Consider the following 12,961-nt stretch of genomic DNA (forward strand, 5'->3'; position numbering starts at 1 on the left):
GGATCATGTCGCCCGCATGCCCAATCAAATTGTTGTTGACCCGGATAGAGGGGATTATAATCAGGCGTGGCACGGGCTAGAGAAGACGTGGACTGATGTGTGAGTGGATGGGTGAGTGAGTGGTACGGGCTAGAGATGAGATGGACTGATGCGTGAGTAGGTGAGTGGCACGGGCTGGAGAAGAGGTGGACTGATGTGTGAGTGGGTGGGTGGCACGGGCTGGAGAAGAGGTGGATTAATGTGTGAGTGGGTGGGTGAGTGAGTGGCACGGGCTGGAGAAGAGGTCGACTGATGTGTGAGTAGGTGAGTGGCACGGGCTGGAGAAGAGGTCGACTGATGTGTGAGTGGCAAGGGCTGAAGAAGAGGTGGACTGATGTGTGAGTGGGTGAGTGGCACGGGCTAGAGAAGATGTGGGATGATGTGGTATAGAAGGATGTGGAGCTGAATTGGAATTGCCGAAGACTGGTCCCAGCGGTGTCAAGTTTGGCCTCGATGTTGGAGACTCGTGAAGGACGCTGCTGCTGAGCAGTTGAAGGCAGTCGCCCCCCAGCAACAACGGAGACGAGAGGAGCGACGCTCACAACAACGGGCAGAGTGCCGGGTAGCTAAAACGCAGAGAGTTTGCACGGAGGGGAAGCACAGGTGGTGCATCTGACAGCCATCTCAGTTAAGCCATAGCACCCGAGTTTGTCCCGTGACCGGTCAGCGAGCCTTCGACACTTCACGTGGGCTCAAGGTGCACCTAGCCTGGCACAAGCGCTGTGGTACCGTCACAGCCACGAGTGGCGAACGGGGGTTGTTGTTGTTGTTCTCGGTCTCTGCGCAGGGTATACGTGTGGACTTTGTGTGCTTTTCTGCTCACAGCGGCGATGAATAATAGAACCGGTCCTGGGTCTCAAACAAGTACCTGGTGCGGTGCGTAAGCGATAGCGGAGGGCAGAGGAGCCACGCTCACAACAACGAGCGGAGCGCGCCGGGCGTCTAAACGTAGCAAATTGGCACAGAGGGGGAGCACAGGTGGTGGTGCATCTGCCAGTCACCTCGGTAATTGAAACCCACAGCACCTGGGGTCTGTCCCGTGATGTCCTTGCCAGCGAACCTCCCAAGCGATTGCCTCAAAGTGCACCTAGCCCGAAACAATCACTGTGGTGACACCACCATCACTCTGCTGTGGCGGATGGTGGTGGTTGTTGTGTCTGTGTTTGTGCACAGGCGGTGTGTGTGCCGTAGTGGTTAACATGCGGCTGTTATTGGCGTATATGCGCGGGGAGCGGTGGTGTAGCGGTCAGCGCGCTGCTCTACGAATCCGGCGGCCCGAGTTCGATTCCCGCTCACGGCCACCACCGGTGACGGTTATCTGAGCCGGTCCTGGGCCTCCCCTAGGTCGGCTCAGCCTCAAATGAGTACCTGGTGCGGTGTGTAAACATCGCCAGTGGGGAGACAAAGGCGGTCGGGCGTGGTACTGGCCACCCACCCCCTCGTGCGCCGCCCTTCGTAGGTGCTCGCCAACAGCACTTGACCCAAACGTCTGTTAAGGCTACACGGGGGATCTTTGTCTTTTGCACGTGTGAAATACTGCATCGCTGCGATTTTCCGAGTCTTGCGACACGGGGGTAGTCTCTGCCTCTCCCCTCCCTCTCGTCCAGGCCGCCGCATTCCTTCCCAGAGATCATTGAGCCCAGAGCAGCCAGCAGCTCCGCTTAATGATGCTGTGTAACACAGACTTAACAAACACACACATAGATATATACATAGACACACAGAGATATATACATAGACACACACACAGACAATATAGACGAACACACACATATACACAGGCCCCCCGTATAGCCTGTAACAAACTGTTGGGGCAAGTGCTGTTAGCGAGCAGCACCTATGAAGGGTGGCACGGCACACGAGGAGGGGGGTGGCCAGCACCACGCGATATCTTTACACAACACCGCACCAGCTACTCAAATATTCACCACTTAAACGTTGCCCGTGAGCAGGAATCGCCCCCGGGGGGTGCTAGAACCGAGCTTTGGTCACGCGGGCTGGGGGTGAGGGGCATGCCCCCCCCCTCACCCCCGCATCAGAGACATTAACCAATTACCTCGGGTAATTAACTAATTACCCCCCTCTCTGAGGCGGGTGGAGGAGGCTAAGGGGTCAGGGGAGGGGGCCCCTCCCGCCCACGGGGGCCCCGGGGCACTGGGAGCGAGGAAATGAGGGGGAAGGAAACGGAGGAGGGGGGGGGGGGAGAAAGATCCCGAGCCAAGCATCCACGCGCACACACGGGGATTGTTAGGCGATAACCGGTAACCGTTTAGCCGGTTCTCCCCACGCGGTTACTGGTAATGAAGCAAAAACACGTTAACTCCAAATAGACATTCAGCTCCCGCACGCACACACACAGAGGCAAAGATCCCTCGTAGAAGAAGAATCATAATAATACAGCCTTCGTAGAATGCGGCTGAGAGAGTCGACGCTTTGAGTCAACAACACTGGCCAGAAAAGGCCAGCAGGAGGTGGGAGAGAAAGACCGACGACGTTCCGGGCAGTTCCCCTGCCGTGAGCTCATCGCAGAGGAGTTCAATCTGGATCAACCCACACCGGGGGGGAGGGTACCCCCATTACGCCGAGTAGACTTGCCCCCATGTCAAGCAAGGGGGGCTCTGTGCTACTGTGCAGCAGCAGCAGCAGCAGGCAACAGCGTAGCAGTAACCCTGCACTGTTATTGGCACCCCCCCCAACCGCCACAGCGAACCAGCATCGTATAGGCTGTTGGACTTCTTCTGCGCCGTATGAAGTACTGCATGGTCAAATATCCCCCACCCGCCCACAGGGGTGGTGAGGCCCCTTCCATCTAGCAGCACCACAACGGGGTCGTGATCCCTCAAAAGGGGGCTGGCTTAAAACTGAAGTTAAAACCGAGAGGAGACATCGTCACTGAAGTCGCTGTGAAAATGCACGTGTTGTTGTTACAATCGATGAGAAACTGTGCACTGTAAGTTGATCCCTCTTGTCCCAACGCAGCGATGTAAGCGAAACGTCCACTCTGTCGCCCTGCAACTTCAAAAGGGACTGGGGAAACTCGGAGGGAAATGTTCAATTATTTTATTCCCTCGGTCCAGAGGCGGCGGCGGCAGCGGCTCGCAGCCATCGGAAGGTCGCGAGTTCAAATCTCTGGTGCGGGGGTAGGGTAGGGTGGGGGTCACTCAACCCATCATCTCTCTGGGGGTCGATGAAAACGGGTACCACTTTGTAGGGGAATTCCACTGCGGTTTAACGCACGTGTAGACACCGCCACCCGCCATGGCGAAATGCCGAATTTCCACCACCGGCTCAGGGATTTGAAAGGGATGAGCGCCACCTCAAGGCCCAACGCGAGCTTGCAGGACGTGCGCGGCCACTCCAATAATTATTCGGGCCCCGCTCGTCTCGTGGATGGGAAAAGCGACCCCTGCTGTTCACAAAGGGGGTCACAGCTCTATACCTGGTGGGGGGTGGGGGGCTTCTAGGGTCACAGCACCCCCCCCAACCCCCACCGTGGCCGGGCTCCCCCGTTACAAGCCCCCCCCCCCCACATACCCCCAAATCTCGGGAGTCCCACGACGAGAGAGCCCCTAAAGTGGCCACGTGACCACGACACCGCGAGGGCGCTGCTGCCAATCACAGCGGGCGGGCGGGCAGGCCGGCAGCATTTGTTCCAACGAGCCCGACACTGCTGATGAGACCCCCAGAAGGTTGAGAAGCCGGTCCAGAGGTCCCTCGCGTTGAACCGATGCTGCTGAAAAAAAATTGAAACTCGCAAAAAAGAAAAGGCCGCGTGGCTGAGTGGATGCGTACAAAAAAAACAACACTGCTATGTGGAGGAAGGCACCTTCTTTATTGTGACAACATTGGTGTGGAAAGCCAGTGATGAATTACGGTGCTCGTTTACATGGAGACAGAAGGGAGTTCTGCAAATATTTGCATTTGGCCACAGAGAGACAGTTTATTCAGGACTGGCGAAGTCTAAACGATGTCATCTATTTCTCCAGGTAGGCATAAGGAGGGTCCCCTGCCACGTGAGGGATGAGTTTGGTCGATCCAAATCGAGCAATCTTTGATTCATTTGCGCGTGCGAGGGAAGTGCGGAGAGTGGAGGACACTCACCACTGACGCACGAGGAAACAGCACTTTCAGGACCGCACACAGACAGGTTTGCGAACCCACTTGTTGTACTCCCACCGCGATGGCGCCGTGCAGCCTGGCAGAGTCGGGAGTTGCCCTGATCCACCAATCCTTGCCTCCAAAACGCTGGATCGTTCAGTGGTGTCACCGCACAGACTGGTTCCGTGCCCGAGGTTAGGGATCGGGACCTCCGTGACCCCCTTCACACAGGGGTCAAGGGCGTCGCAACTGTGACCGGGCGACCACGGGGGGCTGCTGTTAATCAGCTGGGCTCTCGGGGGTCCTCCTTGGGGGTCTATATCTGGGGTCTATCTCTGTGGGTCTCTCCTCTCTCTGGGGGTCTCTCTATCAGGGTCACCTTCAGGTCTCTCCGTGAGGATTCTCTGCTCTTCAGCTGACCCCAGATGACCTCCGGGGGTGCAGAGGGGAGGGGCAATCCCTCGTGAATGTCCCCAATGAGAGACAGCGAGTCCTGGCACGCACACAAAGACAAAGATTCACCGTATAAGCTTAACAGACTGTAGGGGCAGGTGCTGTTAGCGAGCGCCTACGAAGGCCGATATGGCGCACGAGGGGGTGAGTGGCCAGCACCACGCCCGGCCGCCTTTGTCTCCCCAGTGGTGATGTCTGCACACCTCACCAGGTACTCATTTGAATCTGAGTCGACCTAGGGGAGGCCCAGGACCGGGTCAGATAACAGCCACCGTTGTTGCCTTGAGTGGCCATCGAACTGCGCTGACAGCTTGGCAGCGCAGCGCCCTAACCGCTGGACTACCGCTCTGCGCACACACGCACACACACGCGCACACACGCACACACACGCGCACACACACATGCACACGCGCGCACACACACGCGCGCACACGCGCGCACACGCGCGCACACATGCACACGCGCGCACACACACACGCACACACACACATGCACAAGCGCGCACATACACACGCGCGCGCGCGTGAATGTAAACCCGAGTCACCGCGACACGGCTTCCTGCTCGCTCCGGGACCACATGCCCGCACAGCGCCCTCGCGCCCCCACCGTGGCGAGGCCCCCGGAGCGGCCCTGGCCACCGCGGCGTGGCTCCGGAACACGCCGCCATCCACGCCGTGGCCCCGTTTCCCCGCGCCGGTGGAAGCGCCGACCCCCTCCGCGCTGCTCCTTTGCACCTCGCATCGAGTCACTCGTCGTCACCTTAAATCAACTCCAACGGCCACGGTGCCGGAGGTGGCACACCGCTTTGGCACTCGTGGCAAAAGGGTGCCTTGGCATTTTGTTTACGTGGAGTTTGTGCCTCTCCCCCTGTTCTACTGCACCGTGTTAGTGAGTGTACAGTGAGGGAAACAAGTATTTGATCCCCTGCTGATTTTGTACGTTTGCCCACTGACAAAGAAATGATCAGTCTTTAATTTTAATGGTAGGTTTATTTGAACAGTGAGAGACAGAATAACAACAAAATACGGAAAAACGCATGTCAAAAATGTTATGAATTGATTTGCATTTTAATGAGGGAAAAAAGTATTTGACCCCTCTGCAAAACATGACTTAGTACTTGGTGGCAAAACCTTTGTTGGCAATCACAGAGGTCAGAGGTTTCTTGTAGTTGGCCACCAGGTTTGGACACATCTCAGGAGGGATTTTGTCCCACTCCTCTTTGCAGATCTTCTCCAAGTCATTAAAGTTTCGAGGCTAACGCTTGGCAACTCGAACCTTCAGCTCCCTCCACAGATTTTCTATGGGATTAAGGTCTGGAGAATGGCTAGGCCACTCCAGGACCTTAATGTGCTTCTTCTTGAGCCACTCCTTTGTTGCCTTGGCCGTGTGTTTTGGGTCATTGTCATGCTGGAATACCCATCCACGACCCATTTTCAATGCCCTGGCTGAGGGAAGGAGGTTCTCATCCAAGATTTGACGGTACATGGCCCCGTCCATCGTCCCTTTGATGCGGTGAAGTTGTCCTGTCCCCTTAGCAGAAAAACACCCCCAATGCATAATGTTTCCACCTCCATGTTTGACGGTGGGGATGGTGTTCTTGAAATCATAGGCAGCATTCCTCCTCCTCCAAACACGGAGAGTTGAGTTGATGCCAAAGAGCTCCATTTTGGTCTCATCTGACCACAACACTTTCACCCAGTTGTCCTCTGAATCATTCAGATGTTCATTGGCAAACTTCAGACAGGCATGTATATGTGCTTTCTTGAGTAGGGGGACCTTGCGGGCGCTGCAGGATTTCAGTCCTTCACGGCATAGTGTTACCAATTGTTTTCTTGGTGACTATGGTCCCAACTGCCTTGAGATCATTGACAAGATCCTCCCGTGTAGTTCTGGGCTGATTCCTCACCGTTCTCATGATCATTGCAACTCCACGAGGTGAGATCTTGCATGGAGCCCTAGGCCGAGGGAGATTGACAGTTTTTTTTGTGTTTCTTCCATTTGCGAATAATCGCACCAACTGTTGTCACCTTCTCACCAAGCTGCTTGCCAATGGTCTTGTAGCCCATTCCAGCCTTGTGTAGGTCTACAATCTTGTCCCTGACATCCTTGGAGAGCTCTTTGGTCTTGGCCATGGTACAGAGTTTGGAATCTGATTGATTGCTTCTGTGGACAGGTGTCTTTTATAAAGGTAACAAGCTGAGATTAGGAGCACTCCCTTTAAGAGTGTGCTCCTAATCTCAGCTCGTTATCTGTATAAAAGATACCTGGGAGCCAGAAATATTTCTGATTGAGAGGGGGTCAAATACTTATTTCCCTCATTAAAATGCAAATCAATTTATAACATTTTTGACATGCGTTTTTCTGGATTGTTTTGTTGCTATTCCGTCTCTCACTGTTCAAATAAACCTACCATTAAAATTATAGACTGATCATTTCTTTGTCAGTGGGCAAACGTACAAAATCAGCAGGGGATCAAATACTTTTTCCCTCACTGTAAGAGAGTGTATAGAGTTTGTGTGTTCTCCCTTGTTCTACTGCACCTAGTTAGTGAGTGTAAGAGAGTGTAAGGAGTTTGTGTGTTCTCCCCCTGTTCTACTGCACCGTGTTAGTGAGTGTGAGAGAGTGTATGGAGTTTGTGTGTTCTCCCCCTGTTCTACTGCACCGTGTTAGTGAGTGTAAGTGAGTGTAAGGAGTTTGTGTGTTCTCCCCTGTTCTACTGCACCGTGTTAGTGAGTGTAAGAGAGTGTATGGAGTTTGTGTGTTCTCCCCCTGTTCTACTGCACTGTGTTAGTAAGTGTGAGTGAGTGTAAGGAGTTTGTGTGTTCTCCCCTGTTCTACTGCCCTGTGTTAGTGAGTGTAAGAGAGTGTATGGAGTTTGTGTGTTCTCCCCCTGTTCTACTGCACCGTGTTAGTGAGTGTAAGAGAGTGTATGGCGTTTGTGTGATCTCCCCCTGTTCTACTGCACTGTGTTAGTGAGTGTAAGAGAATGTATGGAGTTTGTGTGTTCTCCCCTGTTCTACTGCACCGTGTTAGTGAGTGTAAGAGAGTGTATGGAGTTTGTGTGTTCTCTCCCTGTTCTACTGCACTGTGTTAGTGAGTGTGAGTGAGTGTATGGAGTTTGTATGTTCTCCTGTTCTACTGCACTGTGTTAGTGAGTGTAAGAGAGTGTATGGAGTTTGTGTGTTCTCTTCCTGTTCTACTGCACCGTGTTAGTGAGTGTAAGAGAGTGTATGGAGTTTGTGTGTTCTCTCCCTGTTCTACTGCACCGTGTTAGTGAGTGTAAGAGAGTGTATGGAGTTTGTGTGTTCTCTCCCTGTTCTACTGCACCGTGTTAGTGAGTGTAAGAGAGTGTAAGGAGTTTGTGTGTTCTACTCCCGTTATACTGCACCGTGTTAGTGAGTGTAAGAGAGTGTATGGAGTTTGTGTGTTCTCCCCCTGTTCTACTGCACCGTGTTAGTGAGTGTAAGAGAGTGTAAGGAGTTTGTGTGTTCTACTCCCGTTATACTGCACCGTGTTAGTGATTGTGAGTGAGTGTATGGAGTTTGTGTGTTCTCTCCCTGTTCTACTGCACCGTGTTAGTGAGTGTAAGAGAGTGTATGGAGTTTGTGTGTTCTCTCCCTGTTCTACTGCACCGTGTTAGTGAGTGTAAGAGAGTGTATGGAGTTTGTATCTTCTACCCGTGTTCTGCACGAGTTCTTTTTTTCAGGTTCTCCGGTTTCCTCTCGTACTTAAACACACAAACCGGGTATCGAAAAAAAAATCACAATTATGAAAAAAATGCACTGCAAATCACTCAACTGGGTCCACACAGCAGCGGTCACTTGAAGAACTGGGCTCCAAGTGACTGTGCGTAAGGATAGCACGGGACCTAAGTGGTCGTAAATAATAATTGAGACAGGGACAGACAGGCCCAGATGAGGAGGTGAGAGAGTGTTCGGGAAAAGGGGCGTGGCCGGGTCGAGGGGGTGGATAAAAGCCGGCGTGGAACAGGGCTCTGGGCTGCTGCTGTGGAGGAACCAAGGAGCTGTCACCGCCATGGTCATCTTGGAGCGGGTCGTCTTCATCGTCTTGGATCGGGCACCTTGCAGTCTTGGAAGGCTAGGGTCACATATTGTCTCCGTGACTACTACGCGTCCCGCTCCCTGCGTAGCCAGCCAGCTACATGGGGAGCGACGCGTAGAGTCTCAGAAGTTACCCAGCTGTCTATAGTCAACTCGCGGTTACTCGTTACGTTACCAGCGAGTCGGCGGACTTTACTCACGACAAATATACTGATAACTGAACGAGACGGTGTCTCCGAGAGCTACGTTACACATCCACCACACACTCACACACCCCACACACAGAGCGCACGTGCCACATGCACACCAAAGCGCGCGCACGCACACAGCCACGCTGGTACGCGGCAAACCGCACACGTTGCATGCACAGAAACATGTGCGTACACACCACGCACGCGCACGCACGCGAGCCAAATAATTCGCGCACACGAACAACACTGCACTCTCGCACCAAAAAAAAACCACATACAGCACACGCAGAGACGTACACACTCACACACCGCATAAACTCACCCACCACAAAGACTTTTCCACATACACAGACCTCGTGTACCACAATGGCAAAATCCCCCGTGTAACCTTCAACAGACCACTGGGGGCAAGTGCTGTTGGTAATCGAGAGGAGCAGTGGAAGGGAAAGAAACATGTTGAATTTCTTTTGCACCATACTTAACCACCACACCTGCAGTGCGGTGGTTAAGGTAGTGGTGGGTGGGTGGGTGCGTTGTTGTGACCTGCAGTGCGGTGGTCAAGTGAGTGGTGGGTGGGTGGGCGCGTTGTTGTGACCTGCAGTACTGTGGTTAAAGGAGTGGTGGGTGGGTGCGTTGTTGTGACCTGCAGTGCTGTGGTTAAAGGAGTGGTGGGTGGTTGGCTGCGTTGTTATGATCTGCAGTGCGGTGGTTAAGTGAGTAGTGGGTGGGTGGTAGCGTTGTTGTGACCTGTAGTGTGGTGGTCAAGTGAGTGGTGGGTATGTGCGTTGTTGTGACCTGCAGTGTAGTGGTTAAAGGAGTGGTGGGTGGATGGCTGCGTTGTTGTGACCTGCAGTGTAGTGGTTAAGTGAGTGGTGGGTGGGTGGCTGCGTTGTTGTGACCTGCAGTGCGGTGGTCAAGTGAGTGGTGGGTGCGTTGTTGTGACCTGCAGTGCTGTGGTTAAAGGAGTGGTGGGTGGGTGGCTGCGTTGTTGTGACCTGCAGTGCGGTGGTCAAGTGAGTGGTGGGTGCGTTGTTGTGACCTGCAGTGTGGTGGTCAAGTGAGTGGGTGTGTCCGTTGTTATAGGGAGCGGTAGCGCAGTGGTTAGCACACTACGCTCCAAACCCAACAACCCAAATAAATTTTCCGATCATGACCATGTATGTATGTATGCATGTTGAACTTCTTTCACACCGTACGTAGCTAACCATGCTAATCGGAGGTTACACAAGGACAACAAATTAAACACAAAAAGCAGTTCCAATATTAACGTCGAATATATGAACCTGTCCTGGTCCTCCCCTAGGTAGGCTCAGCCTTAAATGAGCACCTGGTGTGTAAACATCAGCACTGGGGAGACAAAGGCGGCCAGGCTTGGTGTTGGCCACCTACCACCTCGTGTGCCACTGACGGCCTTCATAGGTGCTACTCGCGAAACAGCACTCGCCCCAGCAGTATTTAAAGGCTACAGTGAGGGAAAAAAGTATTTGATCCTCTGCTGATTTTGTACGTTTGCCCACTGACAAAGAAATGATCAGTCTATAATTTTAATGGTAGGTTTATTTGAACAGTGAGAGACAGAATAACAACAACAAAAATCCAGAAAAACGCATGTCAAAAATGTTATAAATTGATTTGCATTTTAATGAGGGAAATAAGTATTTGACCCCTCTGCAAAACATGACTTAGTACTTGGTGGCAAAATCCTTGTTGGCAATCACAGAGGTCAGACGTTTCTTGTAGTTGGCCACCAGGTTTGCACACATCTCAGGAGGGATTTTGTCCCACTCCTCTTTGCAGATCTTCTCCAAGTCATTAAGGTTTCGAGGCTGACGTTTGGCAACTCGAACCTTCAGCTCCCTCCACAGATTTTCTATGGGATTAAGGTCTGGAGACTGGCTTGGCCACTCCAGGACCTTAATGTGCTTCTTCTTGAGCCACTCCTTTGTTGCCTTGGCCGTGTGTTTTGGGTCATTGTCATGCTGAAATACCCATCCACGACCCATTTTCAATGCCCTGGCTGAGGGAAGGAGGTTCTCATCCAAGATTTGAAGGTACATGGCCCCGTCTATCGTTCCTTTGATGCGGTGAAGTTGTCCTGTCCCCTTAGCAGAAAAACACCCCCAAAGCATGTTTCCACCTCCATGTTTGACGGTGGGGATGGTGTTCTTGGGGTCATAGGCGGCATTCCTCCTCCTCCAAATACGGCGAGTTGAGTTGATGCCAAAGAGCTCCATTTTGGTCTCATCTGACCACAACACTTTCACCCAGTTGTCCTCTGAATCATTCATATGTTCATTGGCAAACTTCAGACGGGCATGTATATGTGCTTTCTTGAGCAGGGGGACCTTGCGGGCACTGCAGAATTTCAGTCCTTCACGGCGTAGTGTGTTACCAATTGTTTTCTTGGTGACTATGGTCCCAGCTGCCTTGAGATCATTGACAAGATCCTCCCGTGTAGTTCTGGGCTGATTCCTCACCGTTCTCATGATCATTACAACTCCACAAGGTGAAATCTTGCATGGAGCCCCAGGCCGAGGGAGATTGACAGTTCTTTTGTGTTTCTTCCATTTGCGAATAATCGCACCAACTGTTGTCACCTTCTCACCAAGCTGCTTGGCAATGGTCTTGTAGCCCATTCCAGCCTTGTGTAGGTCTACAATCTTGTCCCGGGCATCCTTGGAGAGCTCTTTGGTCTTGGCCATGGTGGAGAGTTTGGAATCTGATTGATCGATTGCTTCTGTGGACAGGTGTCTTTTATACAGGTAACAAGCTGAGATTAGGAGCACTCCCTTTAAGAGTGTGCTCCTAATCTCAGCTCGTTACCTGTATAAAAGACACCTGGGAGCCAGAAATCTTTCTGATTGAGAGGGGGTCAAATACTTATTTCCCTCGTTAAAATGCCAATCAACTTATAACATTTTTGACATGCGTTATTCTGGATTTTTTAAATTGTTATTCTGTCTCTCACTTTTCAAATAAACCTACCATTAAAATTATAGACTGATCATTTCTTTGTCAGTGGGCAAACGTACAAAATCAGCAGGGGATCAAATACCTTTTTCCCTCACTATACGTGGGAGACCTTTGTGTTGTGAGCCGCCTTAAGGTTGAGACGAACGCTTGCGTGCCACACGGGAGCGGGGCGCGCACAGACTTATGGAGTGAAACAACTTCTTAGCGGAAACGCAGAATGGTCCACATACTAATTCATTAACAGATCAATACATGGACCAAAAGGTACAAAGAACCCGGACTGTGCTTTGTTGATCGGGGCCGGTGCCCTTTGAAGGTTTACGTCGTGTTTGTGCCGTGCGATCGGGGAGCAGAACCACGCCGATATTTTCCACGTGCGGCACGAATCGTTTCCCAGAACACGGTGGTCGGGCCGCTTATCAGGCCCGGCATCTGCTCAGACCTCCGGCCACTACAACCACTCCGACCACACCAGAGCAACCGCACCACCAGACCAGCTCCGCGATACCGGCCGTGCAGGCCTGCCTCAGCGGACGGGTACCGCCGGTTCGATAAGCCGGAGAAACCACCGCACCGGACAGGTCCCGTGGCCACATCTAGCCCACGTAAAGTGTCCGAGTAAAGAAGCCTTCACGGCCAATTCTGTTGATATCACCACATCTCACCACCACCCAAATGCCGGATGTCGAAACCCGATGCCCAGGACGGTGTCGACAGCGTCACAATCACCACCACCGCCCCCCCCCCGGTTGCCGACCTCTGGGTGCCTCTCCGATGCGTGTCCCGACAACGTGCCCTCCTCTTCCTCCACCACGCATGCACACGCGTCCCACCCATCGCAGCCTCCTCTTCCCGATCGCATCGTTTCCCTGCCACGTGCACCTTGCCCGCCGTGCGTTTTGGTGTACAGGGTTGCGTGCGAACGCGCGCCGGGTCCGAGCAAGAACATTTGCTGGACTAGCTAGTGACGGGGAAAGCGTATGCGGGCCAATGTCCTTGACACCGGGACCTACCGTGGAGCTGATGTGTCCACCGATCATCAGCTTACCATCTGTAAGATGCGCCTGCCATTCTTCCACTGGGGTGATGGGCGTCCGCCTGGGACCCCGTTCAAACCCATAGTGACCGTGGTCTCAGCTCGCTGCC

The 12,961-nt window shown here is 52.9% G+C and overlaps 1 protein-coding gene across 7 annotated transcripts in view; it reads right to left on the reverse strand.

The window, feature by feature from the left end:
- Positions 1-3,852: 3,852 nt before the first annotated feature.
- The window catches only part of LOC116943505 (uncharacterized protein C8orf48 homolog), a 67,026-nt gene continuing 57,917 nt past the window's right edge, over positions 3,853-12,961 (reverse strand). For all 7 annotated transcript variants that reach the window (XR_004402980.2, XM_032956368.2, XM_032956369.2 and 4 more), the window contains one exon: positions 3,853-4,630. Coding sequence is in view for 6 of the 7 variants with exons in the window: in XM_032956368.2 (XP_032812259.2) it covers positions 4,454-4,630 (177 nt within the window). In the remaining variant the exon portion in view is untranslated. The remainder of the gene's footprint in view (positions 4,631-12,961) is intronic.

This window comes from Petromyzon marinus, chromosome 18 (genome assembly GCF_048934315.1).
Source record: "Petromyzon marinus isolate PM22_M1 ecotype Great Lakes invasive population chromosome 18, UKy_Petmar_22M1.pri1.0, whole genome shotgun sequence".
NCBI lineage: Eukaryota > Metazoa > Chordata > Hyperoartia > Petromyzontiformes > Petromyzontidae > Petromyzon > Petromyzon marinus.